General features: G+C 40.7%; 1 protein-coding gene across 1 annotated transcript; it reads right to left on the minus strand.

Moving 5' to 3' along the window:
* Window positions 1–555: 555 nt before the first annotated feature.
* Window positions 556–12,803, minus strand: LOC132974801 (rho family-interacting cell polarization regulator 2-like). Its single transcript, XM_061039078.1, has 17 exons — window positions 12,649–12,803; window positions 10,074–10,154; window positions 9,812–9,950; window positions 9,612–9,690; window positions 9,442–9,465; window positions 9,294–9,347; window positions 7,825–7,974; window positions 7,619–7,682; window positions 7,485–7,528; window positions 7,270–7,395; window positions 6,272–6,420; window positions 6,068–6,176; window positions 3,713–4,354; window positions 2,854–3,629; window positions 2,180–2,270; window positions 1,988–2,084; window positions 556–1,910 (listed from the first exon to the last, which is right to left on the minus strand). Exons 3-17 carry the CDS (start codon window positions 9,901–9,903, stop codon window positions 1,840–1,842), a joined length of 2,568 nt encoding a protein of 855 aa, XP_060895061.1. The 5' UTR covers window positions 9,904–9,950; window positions 10,074–10,154; window positions 12,649–12,803; the 3' UTR covers window positions 556–1,839.
* Between the last annotated feature and the right edge of the window lie 1,206 nt (window positions 12,804–14,009).

Here is a 14,009-nt window from a genome sequence, read left to right on the forward strand (position 1 = left end):
TGTGTTTGAAATGTAAATAAGGTGCCCAGAGTGCATAAAATAGCATCATAATGTAGTTTCCATATCCCAAAAATTCCATAAGGTGGACCCCTGTGATATTCAAACCCCTCAAATAGCCCCACAATGTCTTCATATCCATGCAAATGATAGTAACTTAGATCTCCATATCAATATTGAAATAATGCATTAGTGGAAAACTGCATGCAAAGTGGAATGGTGTAAATAAAAGTGAAAGATTTGTGACAGAAGAACAGATATGACACCTAAAGAGAACATAATTAAAATGTTAATGTTTAGAAGTTACACCTGGCTTACAGACATTTTTTAACTTTTTAAATGTGTGACTATGAGTTGTTGAAGAGTAAGTACTGTTGGGTATGTGTGTGTATATTTGTTAATAATTCACATTTGGTGATGTCCTGTATGCTTCAAATGTCTTTATCTAGATATGATTGCTTTCACTAAAATAGGCAGGGCCTCATATTGAACTACACCTGGGGTCTATAAATTACTTTCACCGCCCCCATTACTTCATTCAACACAACAGCAGACATATTTGTTTTAAAGAAACCTTTATAAAGTTTAAACATTTCTGAACATAAACATTTGAACATTTCAAGACATATACAATTCTTTATATGAAACAGTAAATATCTCTTATTGTGCACACTCTCAAAGTAATTCAGAAAATAAACACTGTTTTCTTCTGCCTTATCTCTCCTGTCGTGGCATTTTAAACCTTTCATCTCTGAGGCACTTTCTGAATGAGGAGGCTTTTGTAGAACAACGGAAAGCATGATACTGAAAAGACTATAGCGCCCCCGTGAGGCGGCTTTTGTACACAGCTACAGACCCGACGGCTTCCTCACACAGGAGCTGAGCTTACACACTTCAACTGAACGTTTGAGCTTTTATACAGACATGCTGGCAGTGTGAGGCAGCTACACATGCACGTTTAAATATAGGTTTACACTGATTGTTAAAACAAGACCAAAATGAGTATGACTTCTTTCCTTCATGTGTTTTAGTCCTTCCTAGTACAACTTATGTTCCTGGTGTTGCTTTGAAGGTTGAATGTAACTTCTGCACTTGGTGTGTGTTTCTGAATATTCTCAGTATCTGTCTCTGAAAAGATCCTCTTGGTTTTTAGAGAGCATTCCTGTTTTGGAAATGACTTCATGTCCACAGCACGTCGATAAAAATCTTCAGACAACATCACGCTCACGAGCTCTTTCCCTCTCCCACTACATGGAAAGAGCTCTGGGCTGAACACTTATTTAACACTGAAAAATGATAACCTCCATGTTTTTTTTTTTTTTTACATCCACAAATACTGATATTTTTTTGACCATTGCAGTGTAGCTCAGTGATTGTATGCTTTTCCGCAGATCAAAGAAGTCCATCTACTTGAGCTTCTTTAACGGTTACAAACTATTGGATTAAGTCATAAATGCACTGTAATAAAAACAAAATCAAGGCCGCTTTTAGCTGTTCCTGAAATGTTTTGGACATTGAATGTTCACACAACAGAAACACTTTTTGAAAGTGTAAACAAAGTGGTGTCCCACTTAAACCCAGGCAACGTGATGGAGGGAAAGAAAGAGGACTTATTATATTTAGTGGGTTGGGGACTTTGAGTCATGGCTGAGGTGCAGAAACCTCGAGGTTTATCATTCTCGGTCAGAACAAGGCAAATATGTGCACAAACTCTGCCCTGACGGGAGAGCCTGTTTGTCTGAGCAGTAAGTGGATCATCCTCAAGGCCTCCAGCCCCGCAGAGAGAGAGGAGACGGGGATCAGTGGGGGAGGAATGGTTTAGAATTAGGTCCCACTGTGTCATTAAAAGACAGTAGTGGCCAAATGTCCCGGGGTAGTGGAACGCTCCTCCTGATCATGTGACCGCTCCTCTTCTGAAAGATTAAAAACAGGGAAATTAAAAACTTCTGTGGTCAAAAGAACAACTGCAGACTTTGTCTTCAGCGCTCACCCTTCTCTTCATCTCCCTTTTCCTCGCTGTGCTCCTCCAAGTCCTCGGATCTATTTATCCGCCGCAACCAGTCCTGCACATCCTCCACGCTTGACTCCTTTTTAAACATGTTTTTTTTTTTCTTTTTAAGTTCATTTGAAAACAAAAAAAAAAAAACCTCAAAGACTACAATTCAGCAGATCAACTGGTTACCTGTGAGTCAGAGAAACAATCTTCATCTGAGTTTCTAAATCCTTCTGGGGCTTCCATCAGGATCTCCAGTTCCCCTCCTTCCTCATCATCGCTGCAGAAGAGACAAAGAGGATGATCACAGTGGTTAAATACACTCCAATAAAACCACTGAACTCATCACTGTACCAAGAGGAATGTCTACACTGAGGGAAATACTCAAACCTGTGACTCCATGTTTGAAAGGAAAAATCTGGATGTTTTTTTCATTTCCCTACAGTACACCCTTTTTTGTTTGGAAAAGTTGGCTTTGCCACCCGGGCTGACCGGACATCTATGTGGTCATATATAGTACACTGTTGTTGAGTCAGCTCTTAAAACAAATACAAATTATGTTAAAAAAAAAGTGTAGATGAATCATGGCATATTCTAAACTGAAAAAAAAAATAGCTAGTGGAGTATATATCACGAGGTCTTCATGTTCTTCTTTTTAAAACCTTGTGTTAATGCAGCTTATTTCAAACAAAGCAGGAAATGAAAATTATGCTGATGAAGTTTATTGTGAAACATCCAAACAGACATTTGTTAATATGAATTACTTCAAATGATCAAAGTGCATGCAGGGCGCTCTATTAGGAGCTCAACAATGACACACACCCAAAACAGAAAAAGAAACAATGGTCATACTCAACACTGACCTTCTTCCGGAGTAAAATTCCTTTTGTTCCTCCACCAACTCCTCCACTGCAATCTTGTTTTGGCTGATTTCCTCTTCCTTCTTTTCCTCTTCCTTCTTTTCCTCTTCCTTCAACGTCTCTTCACTGTTGTTTGGGGTCTGTGCATGTTGCCCATCATCGTCATCATGCTCCTCTTTCATTTCTTCCTCCACTGCCTTGTCCTCCATTTCTTTTTGGTTCTCTTCCACTCGCCCGTGCTCCTCCTTTTCCTCTTCTTCTGCTGTTTCTTTCTCCATGTTCTGTTGGTCCCCTTCACCTTGCCCCTTTTCATCCTCTTTTTCTTCATCCTCCACTCTATCGTTCTTTAGCTTGTTTTGGCTCTCCTCCTCCTGCGACCCACCTTCCACCTCCTCCTTTTCCACTTCTTCCATTGTCTCTTTTTCCGTTTTCTGTTGTTCCTCCTCATTTGTCCCATCCTCCTCCTCCTCCTCCTCCTCCTGCTCCTCGTTTTCTTTTCCCCCTACTGTTTCTTCATCCATTTTGTGCTGCTCCTCTTTCTCTTGCGCGTCATCATCCTCCTCTTCCTCCTTGTTTTCTTCCTCTACTGACTTGTTCTCCAATTTCGGTTGTTCCTCTTTATCTTGCCCATCATCCTCTTCCTTTTCTTCTCTGTCCTCCTGTTTTTGCTCCTCGTCCTCCTCCTCCTCTTCATCGAGATCAGAGCAGTTGAGAAAGTCAAAACTTTCAAGGGCTGTCTCGAGCTCCTGAGTGAAACTAGATGAAGTAGGAAAAGGAACCTGCAGAGAGAACAAATGCAGGTTTTTAAATTGTTCTTGTTTCACTTTGTAAAAAATCTGAATAAATGAATAACACAGCTCACCGTTGAAGCATCCTCTGGTTGTTCTGACTTCTGGATGGATGGATGTGGCTCACTGTGTTTCTCTGATGTTTCTGCCTGGTGGTGTTCCTCTCCTGCTGCTTCAGTGGTGTCGTCCTCTGCTTCAGTTTGTCGAGCGCGTTCTGAGGACTGCTCAGGTGCATCATCCTTTACCTCCTCCGCTGAAACGCACACCTGAGGGACGCCACTTTCAGACACATTCGTTGTCTCCGCCAGTGACACAGGAGCTACAGAGGAAACATCGGGGCATGAGCAGCTGAGGTCTGCTGAGCTTTCAGAGACATCAGCTGATTGGACAGACGCTCTGTCAGTCACACTACAGTCTGCACTCCTCTGCTCTGCGTGAGTCTGCAGGTGGCCGTTTGGCACGGCGTCTGTCTGAGAGAAAACCTCCCCTCTCTCTGTCTCATCCTCCTCTTGGTTGGAGGAGAGCGACGGCGTCGATGCGCTGGACCTGTGCGGCGTTAACGACAGCTGAGAGGTGAGAGTGGTGGGCAGCATGTTGGAGGCTGTGAGTCTCTGAGCATGGTGAGCCAGGGCAGGACTGGACGAGTCATCGGAGGATTCAGAGGAGTTGGACCAGACCGTCCCGTTCTCCATTTCGCCTTGTCGCTTCAGAAGAGACTGGACAGGTAACAAGACACAGAGAGGCCACAGGTTAGACATATTCGTGACTGCTTTGTTGGCTAACAACAGGACGCTATTGTCATTGTTGTTCATATAAATTTGATAAGTATTACTGATATTGTATTTGATCCAGTGGTTCTCAAACTCGGTTTTAGAGACATGAAAGGGAGGCAACAGAGGACTAAAAGACATGAAACAGAACTAAAGTCAAATGAAACTGTTTCAATAACATGTTGAGAACTTTACATTTCCAGCTTAGTGAGATTTATTCCAAGAAAATAAAAGCTCAGCAGACAAATTTATGATAAGAAAGAAAGAATTTAAAATGATCTCCTTTAAACCTGAAAACTTGTTACAGTATCGCAGTAATGCTGTGTTAAAGTTCACATTGATTATGCTTGTTCTGATGCTCATTTTAGGAACAGTTTGAACGGTTGATAAAAAAAAGAGAAAAATCTTTGAGAACCACTGGATTCACCACTACCGTCATGTTCTATTAACATGTAACTTCAGTGCATTCATTGAAAATCACTAAGGTTGTTTGAAGTCATCTAACAACACCAGACATTTAATGATTGGAGCTTTACACACAGATTAAGGTGTTTGTTGAATCACCATGGAAACTGAATTGATTAACGTTCAGCTTTTGAACCAGCAATAGTTTGTAGGCAGATGTAACGCATCATTTGGGGTTCTGCTTGACTTTTGACTTAAGGCTAATTAAAGTACCAGCTCTTTCTTAATTTGATATAAACACAATAAAATCATCACTATAAGTGAAATGGATCACAGAATCTGGATCCACTGACAACAGCAGATGGAATAAACATACAGAGAGAGCCATCTTCCCCCCTTTGTTATTTTAAAATAAACAATAAAAATGGATTAGAACAAAAGTTAATCCATATTACATCTTTTACTGCTTTTATTGTTGTTTTGTACTCTTGTTTTTACTCTGTAGCACTTTGAGATTTTAAAAAAAATATTTACATCATCATTTTTTCTAATCCTGGATCTGAATAGAAGTTTACTCAAATACTGATTCAAATGAACAACACATTTGTCGACTTACTTCCACATGTTGATTGATTTTTGTTAATGAATTTTGTTTTGCTCTACTTTTTGATTTCATGCTAAACTACAGCTACAACTACGTCCCAACACACCGACTGAAAAGAGGTGAATCGGGGTGCCGTGCGGCTGATTTCAAAACGTGAGGATGCCATCCTTTCCGTCATGACGTTGAGGAAATGCTCCATCAGCGGGCGGCTGTGTCTGGGCCAGACACGAGGCATGCTCTTCACACGAGGTGAGGAAGAGGAGGGATATATTGGAGTTCTACTCAACCACTATTAAACAGCTACAAGGACCACAGCTCCGTTCATACATGCTGCTGTCACACGTCCCGCTACCGCTGTCATTCAATCTCTGCACGCCACTCCCACAACCACACGACCTCACACACACTGCTCTGTGAACATCCTCACACACATCAGTGCTATTGCTACACATCAAACAGTTGGGGAGCAGCTGAAATAGAACAAGCCAGTAAAATGACAGTAATAATAGCCATGAGTAAGAATAATGGCAAACAGAGAATGTGTACGTGTAGTAAAAAGAGAGTTTACAGACCTTTGACACAAAAGATAAACATGTGGTGTAACATGAGAGCTGTGATGGAGATGTGATTTATCTTTTAATGTGACTCACATAAAACACCTGCTCTCGCATAGAGGGCGTGTCAGGAGGGCTCTGATTGGACAGCAGCCGCTTGGAAACCGTACTGCTAGACGATGTCTGGTCATCCTTATCGAACGGACTGAAAACAAATAGGGAGTGAGAAACGGAGCAAAATTAAATGTGTGAAAAAAATGAGTAAAATAACGAGAAGCTGCAGCCTGCGTGTTCATATACCTCCAGGTGACCTCCAAGTTCAGCTTGACTGTCCCAAGGTCGTTTATATCCACAGCGAGCGTCTGAGGAAGTGGGCAGAACAGGTCGAGCATTTCGCAGGACACACTGCCCACCACCACGTGATTGGCCAGGCTCTTCAGCTCCGTCACCTTGACAACCAAAGCAAGTAAACGTCACAAACATGAGATCATGGGAATATAACACAAAGGGAATGTAAACTTTAGAGAACATTGTTGTGAGAATACATGTAGTTATTTCAGGGATAAGACTGTCAAATACTGTAGATATATATTTCTTATGGCAAAAACAAAACATCTTTATGGCTCTTAACACAGAACATGTCAGGGTTAAGGAATCAATAAAGGATCATCTAATGTTATTATATCTTATGAAAAGAGAAAAAAACTCAAATGTAAGGTTGTCTGTGTAGCCAAAGCCTGATAAAGGTGATTCATAAGTATTTTAGAACTTCCTTCTTAAAAAAAAATGGTAATAAAAACACATTCATAAGGAGATACACCCAGTGGGAAAATCAGGGATACCAATGTTTAAAATAACAATTTAACATTGATGTTTTGAGTCTGTTTTTCGAATGAGCTCTGTGATTGGATGCCGCTTTGCTGGTCCATTAAGGGGAAGAGACATGTTTCTGTAGTTTAATTTGAGCCAGTCGACTTCCTGTAAACATTCACTAATGCAACAAATATGTATTAAACCTCAGCTGAATATAGCCTGGAACAAATAAACCATTTCCGGCGGGTTGAGCTAAAATTTGCGCTAAATACGTCCAGTTTTGGAAAACGATTTAGCTTTGTGACCTGTTTTTAAGGATAAACACCTTGAGTCAGAGCCAGTGGGTTTTAAGTCCAGGTGGCAAAGAAAGAAAGAGAAAGTTCCATGTTTTTTTCCTGCTGTATTTATTGGAGTTGTTTCCAATAACAAACATGTAGAAAAAATAGCAGAAATACAAAAATTCCTTCTTCAAATGGTTTCATTACCTTGATTGACAGCAGTTCTGTGACGAGAGGCAAGAAGATGTACTCTTCACTGTCCCATATCTGCTTATTGCTGACTTCAACGCGGCCTCTTAGCCTCCAGCGTTGTCTCCCGTAACGCATTAAGACCTAATGGGGCCAAAAATAGATGATGTGAGGCAGCAAACACAGAGACTCTGTCAATATCTGTCTTCAAGCTATGTCATCATTTCTCTCACCTCATACTGGTCACCAGCACACAGCCGTGCAAAGCCTGCAAGGCCTGAAACATCCACAGAAGACGAGTGAAATGAGAACTGGACAAACACAGTGAAGTCAAGAGGAAGTCACAAGATAGTAGAAAGTGTCTTACCCTTCATCTTGACATGAAATTCTCCCATCTGGCTTTCGATTTCACTCTCAAGTGAGCACATGTGCTGCAGTAACACATAGTTGGAAGGGTTTAGATGATATCATAGTGATTATTTATATGTTTATAAAGTAGATAGTCTGATATGAAAAACAAAGTTTAACACAGATCAGTCATACAAACACATGAAGCTCAGGTCAGGTACTTGCCTCTGTACATTCCCTGTAGCCCTTGTTAGCTTCACTAAGGCTCTCTCTGGCCTCCTTGCTGCCGCTGGCTGAATTAAAGGCCGCCACCATCTTACTTGCTCCATCACGCAGTCGCCGCTGTATACAGTAAGCATCATACAGCTCTTCAACCTGGAAAGGGACATTACAGTATTATACAGAGTTGTTCAATACAATGGACCGTCACCCGATGAGAGGAAGTGATTAAATATTGTATGAATGAACGTCTGGCCTCATATGAAACATCCCTTATTGGATTATTCAGACACCTTAAAGAAAACATTTCTGAATGCCAGCACACTGAACCAAAGTCAAACAAATACAAAAATGATACCAAGATAAAGTATTCAATTCAACATTAAAAAAAACAGGTGTAACACAATAATTACCTGATACCAAAAAAAGAGACGCAAAGAGGGGCAAGAGTGAGAGACAGGCAGACAGAGAGAGAGAGAGAGAGAGAGAGAGAGAGACTGCATGCTTTCAAATACATCACTTCTTATGTTATGCTGTGTAAAAATCCACTCTGAGAGGCGACTAATTATGCATAAGTTGTGTTGTGTTTCCTCCTGCTCCAGGCTTTATAAAGACATTTATTGTTAATATATTTCTCTCAGTGTTTTTGTTTTGCTTTCTCTCTCAGCGTGTGTACATTTGACCTCTGGGGTATAAACATCATGCTTCACATCATTTTGAGCTAGCGATTAGCTACCCTCAAAATTAACTGATGCCAATTTTAGACTCAAAGATTCAGGAGACACATGTCGCAGACAGAAGAATTGTGTAAAACATAAAGAACAGCAAACTGTAAGTTATAGCTTATATGCATTCTAATATTTAATTATTCATAGCACTACGTAACGTTATTGTAATATTGAACTATGCAATCGCACATCGCATTTCTTTCTAATATCGGGCAGACCTAAGGGCTATCTATCATATCAGGCAGCAAGCCACTTTAGCATTTGGTTGAAGTTGTGTTTTTGTTCTTATAAATGTGTGTCATATATTACATTTCCTCTCCTTTTCGGTTCGGTTTTGTTCTCCACTCACTCCTGAAGTAAATATCTGCCACTGTTGTCCCTAAATACTGAGAGAATCCTCCTTTAGTTTGATGCAGAGCAGACAGGTTAGGGGGAGTTTTTCCACAGCTCTTTACTATATCAACATAAACAGCCGTCTAATGCCTCTGAAACACATTTTGTGAAAGTTGTGAGAAGGAATAAAAACTGTAAAGTAGTGACCAGCACAAACCAAAACAATTATTAGTTAAAGAAAACATTGGAAGTCAGACTCTCTGAGATGTTCCGCCATGAAAAATAACACCTTTCATGTCACACATTGTCCTTTCAGTCATTGGTTAAATATTATTTTTTTCAATAATTCCATCTTTAAATAATGAATGTATTTACTTATCCTATATTAAATGGATTCTTCATAATGATACACACCTTACTGAGGTGGAATTCCAAGCGTCGCATAAACCTCTCTATGGCCTTTACTTGCTGCAAAATGAAAACAAAGCGATTGTTAAACATGACAGACTAACAGGAAAATGTTTTCTTGACATAAAGTTTCAATGGTGTGAATGAAACTAACCTTATCCTGCTCGTACAAAGAACCCTGCAAAGAAAACAACAAGAAAACATTCAGCGCATCAAAGAGTCTCATTAACATCTAGTCCAAAGACGGGAAATGACAACATGCAGGCCAGTACAGACTGACCGATGATACTGGTGTGACTGGTTTCTATCAAAATGAGCTCTCACCAGTCGCCCATTCCTCTTGTTTTCTCTGATCTGCTGACCCAGACTCTCCAGCTCCAGCTGGTGGACCTGCAGGTACGACCTGACAGCAAGAAAACAGCGCATTACTTTGACGACTCTTCTTCATTTTGAGTCTTTTCCTGCGTCACAGATGATATTTCACCATAATGAACGCAAACAGTGCCTGAGATGTGTTTACTCACTGTAAGCCTCTGCGTAAGGCAGCGTACACTTCATCTAGCCGCTCGGGCTGGGGGTTTTTCGTGGGTGGCAGTTTTGTAGAGCCTGTGAACATCCTGCTTCCTTACAAGGCACGTTTTTTTTTTCTTGGATCAAACAGGACTGAGGGAGGTAGAAGCAGAGAGATACAGAGCACGGGATCATTTCTGATAAGGCCTCTGAGATTTGTTCTGTTGCGTTCAAAAGGGGACATCAATGGAGCCAAAAATATAGAGCTCTGCTCACCTGCTAAGAAGAGGGAAGAACTGTAGCATGCTTGGAGCGTTAAGTGTTGCGTTGCGTCTTCAACAAACAGAAGGACATGTCCTGTAATTGTACAAAAATGGGACGTTAGAGACAAAAAATTCCAATGCTCGCCTGTTACATCGACTCTACCTGACAGGATTTCTGCTCCTGCTCTGTGATTATCAAAGATTGTTTTATAACAACTGAGGTCACAAGAGGATAAACTGTGGGGAAACAGAGGATAGAAACCGCTCTTTCACTTCCTTGGTCTGGCTACTCTGTTTTGTTTGAAGCCTGTTAGCGACATGCATGCAGCAGCCACAGAGACTGACAAAAGCCCTGAGTACAGTCTGCCTTTGCTTCTCTTCCTTTTCCTTCCCCACTTCTCCAACCCCCTCCACATCCAACACCCGAGTACAGGAAGTCTCGTGGCTGACTCTACACAGGAAATTCAACATCCAAGTTTGGCCCAAGAATATAAAACCCTCTCTTCCACCGCGTGCAAAAAACGGTGTAAATTCTGACTCTTTCGACAGCGAGTTTAAGGAACGTGAGGATTATATGCCATAGTACAGGGAAACTGGAGGAAGAGAGGGTCGTGCCCCGGCTAATCTAGCCACAAAAGAGATTACAGACTTAACCCACACTAAATCTGTCAAGCAGGAGCCAAACCCATATTAACACATGGGATCTGTGAATGAGCCAGTACGAAGCAGAGCAACTGGTGACATCTGCTCTCCATTGTCTTTCACTCAAATCCAAACCAGGAGAGAATTGGATCACTTTTTGCTGGGACAGAAAACAGAGATTACATTTTTATATTGTCGTTAACTTGTGAGGAAATATTCTGATATCAAAATATACACCCTGATTTTCCAATACAATCTTGCCACACAGCGTGGGGGGGCTAACCAGGTCGGGGGGTCCAGTTAAACCACTAATCTTGGAGGATTAACTGGAGTTCGTCAGGGTTTGGAAAAAAAAAAGAAGGTGCCACACCATCAAGCTTTTACAGATAAAACACCCCGCAACTTTTGCCATTCAAGGGCCATGAGCAGGCCTCGGACCTGCACCCCGAGGTGATCACAGCTACTACCCCTCCCGCCCCCCTCTCACACACACACACACACACACACACACACACACACACACACACAGTCCTGAGCTCTACCTGAAGCCAGAACAAATGCTCAGCAGACTCCAGAATAGTACTGATAATTATGAGTGAATGTCTCCTCCCCGTCAGATGTGCTGTTAGCCCGTTCCTTATACATTAGAGGTCATTAGCAGGATTAATTCTCTGCACTGGAGCAGAGCGAACAAAGAGGACACTGTTTCCAATCACCTCACAAGACTGGAGTTTTGCGTAAAAAAAAAAAGCCTTTCATGCACTGGCAGCATGCATAAGTACTTGTAGCCTTGTTCAGACATTAGCTTGTTTCTACAACAATCTCAGAAGCACTTTGGGCCCTTCCATTAACACAAATGAAATGGGCTACATCAAACTATCATTCTCACAATCCGCTTTTATACTTTAATAATCGATTGATTGTTTAATCAATACATCGTCATAAACTTAAAAATGTTAATATAGTGTAAGGATTGGAAACAGAAATGTTGTTAAACAGCAGCAATTCCTCACTTCTGATGTATTTTAACCTAATAGATGACCTCATTTATTTATCAACCAAAACAGTGTTCATGTTCTCCTGCTTGACTATCGATTAATACACTGCCAAATAAAACAACTGGACATCACAGTGTATAAAAGTCAAACGTGATGCATTATTTTATTTGACCCACTGCCAAACAAGAAGACACAGTGTGTTACAATACACACAGGGAAGTGAAAGTGATGTAAGGGAAGTTTAAGGATGAATCATAATCGATCAGTTTAGCCACTAATCATTTCAAGTACATTCAGGGTGTATCATTTGGATTTATAAAGTGTAGATAGACTGCTATGAAGATAACACCCCATTAAACCCCTGTTCATCCACACTTTGTGGTGTCCAAGTGTGTGAGGAGGAAGAGGAAGAGGAAGAGGAGGAGACAGAGGATGAGAGGTAATGGTGTTATAACAAAAAGCAACTACTTCGATTCCAGATTAGTGGATTAGCCTAACCCAGAAGAAGCAGGCCACTGAGTCGGATAAACAGGTTCCTACAACACAGCCAGACTCTTTAAGATACTTCAAGTTAAAGCAGCGGTGATGGAGTCTGAACGACAAACTTAGCAAACGGTGTCGTGCCAGATTTTGTATACCGTCCATATCCCACCCCAGGCAGACCCCCCAAAAGCTCATCACAGGCCACAGAAAGTCTGTCCCGGTCCGTAACAAGGACCACAGCCGCCCACTCCCCTGAAATAATCACCCCCAACAACTTATAAGAAACACATAAACCCCAGCTGATGAAAATACAAGTCAACCACAGCCAGCTGGCGGATACAATGTCGTCAACATCACGGGAAAGCAACTTCACTTCGGACTGAGTCAAGCCCGTGAAAATTTTTCACAGGCTTCATATTTTGACCTTGGTGGTATAAGAAGCCGCCCCCCACCCTCTCCCCCTACCTCTGTTTAAATGTCCGACAACCCGGAGGATATGTCCAGAGTCTCATTTCCAACGCGATGCTCCACGCAGTTAGCAGAGGTTTACAGTTATTCTGGGCGCTGTCCCTCTCCTGGATTTCGCAGTTTTTTGCCCACAGTCAAGCGAGCAGCAGCTACGTGAACACATCCGGGGAAGATTTTCATAATAAAACAAAAATCATTATACGAAGCCAAATTTGCACGGGATTTGCCAGCTTCACTTTGTAGTCATTACAGTAATCTATTAATACATTCAAGTTGAAATAGTTGAAATGCCACAAGCCTGGGAAACTTAGATTTTTTTATTTATTTAATGGTACGTACAGATACTGAACTAAAGTGGCCCAGGAAGGCACTTACCCCTGTGGTACACTGCTAATTATTATTATTTAAAAATTTATTAAAATATATAGTTTTTTTAAATGGGTATAGCTACGATTTTTTTTTATTAATAAAAACAGCGCAATTTTTTCCACTTTGGTTTATTTTTCCCATCATTTGTACCTCCTATCTATTTGTTGTTCCCGTCCTTTACATTTGTGTCAGGTTTTTAAACAAAAATATCTCCTTGCTTTATTTCAACAGTCAAGTGTATCACTCATCGCAAATCTTTGCTGTGGAAAGTATTTAAAAGTCTGTTTCTGCCATTTGAATTTCCCTCGGGATCAATAAAGTATCTATCTATCTATATGATGCTAATCACTTTGTCTAACACCTACCATCCGGCAGCAGTTTTAGACATTAAAGAGAACTATATAAAAGATAAACAGTTTTGTAACTAAAGATATCTATGTCTTTATAGGTCATATAGAAGCATCAGTATGAATTTTAATCTGTTTCATCAACTAAAAACTCTTCACAGGAGCTTATTCCAAGAATGACCATTGTACAACATATCTAATTTTTACAACCTACAACCTTTTAAATGTGCCATATAAATAAACAGTGCCATGTGACTCGATGTGAAAATAAACAATAGACTGAGATGAATGAATTTATTGTATGAAGACACTGGATAACTTTCTCTAATAGTCACAAGTACTATCATCCATTTTAAAATGTAAATTGATTTGTACTTGGATTGTGTCTATCTATCTGTAGCAATGGCAGAGTTTAAACAGCTGCAAATATCCACACCTCAAACACCATGAGAGAAACAGTCTTAATAAGTATGTTATGTATTTGTGACAATTTGCTGACTTCAACTCATATTCATTTTCAAGCAACACCTGCCTGCCAGAGCGCACTTAGCACTGCTTAATTTAGTTACTACTGAATATTCTACTGGGACAGACTAAATGGGCTTGTTGTGTTTTAAGAATCTATGAAAAAGCTCATTTGTA

Source organism: Labrus mixtus, chromosome 1 (genome assembly GCF_963584025.1).
Source record: "Labrus mixtus chromosome 1, fLabMix1.1, whole genome shotgun sequence".
Classification (NCBI taxonomy): Eukaryota; Metazoa; Chordata; class Actinopteri; order Labriformes; family Labridae; genus Labrus; species Labrus mixtus.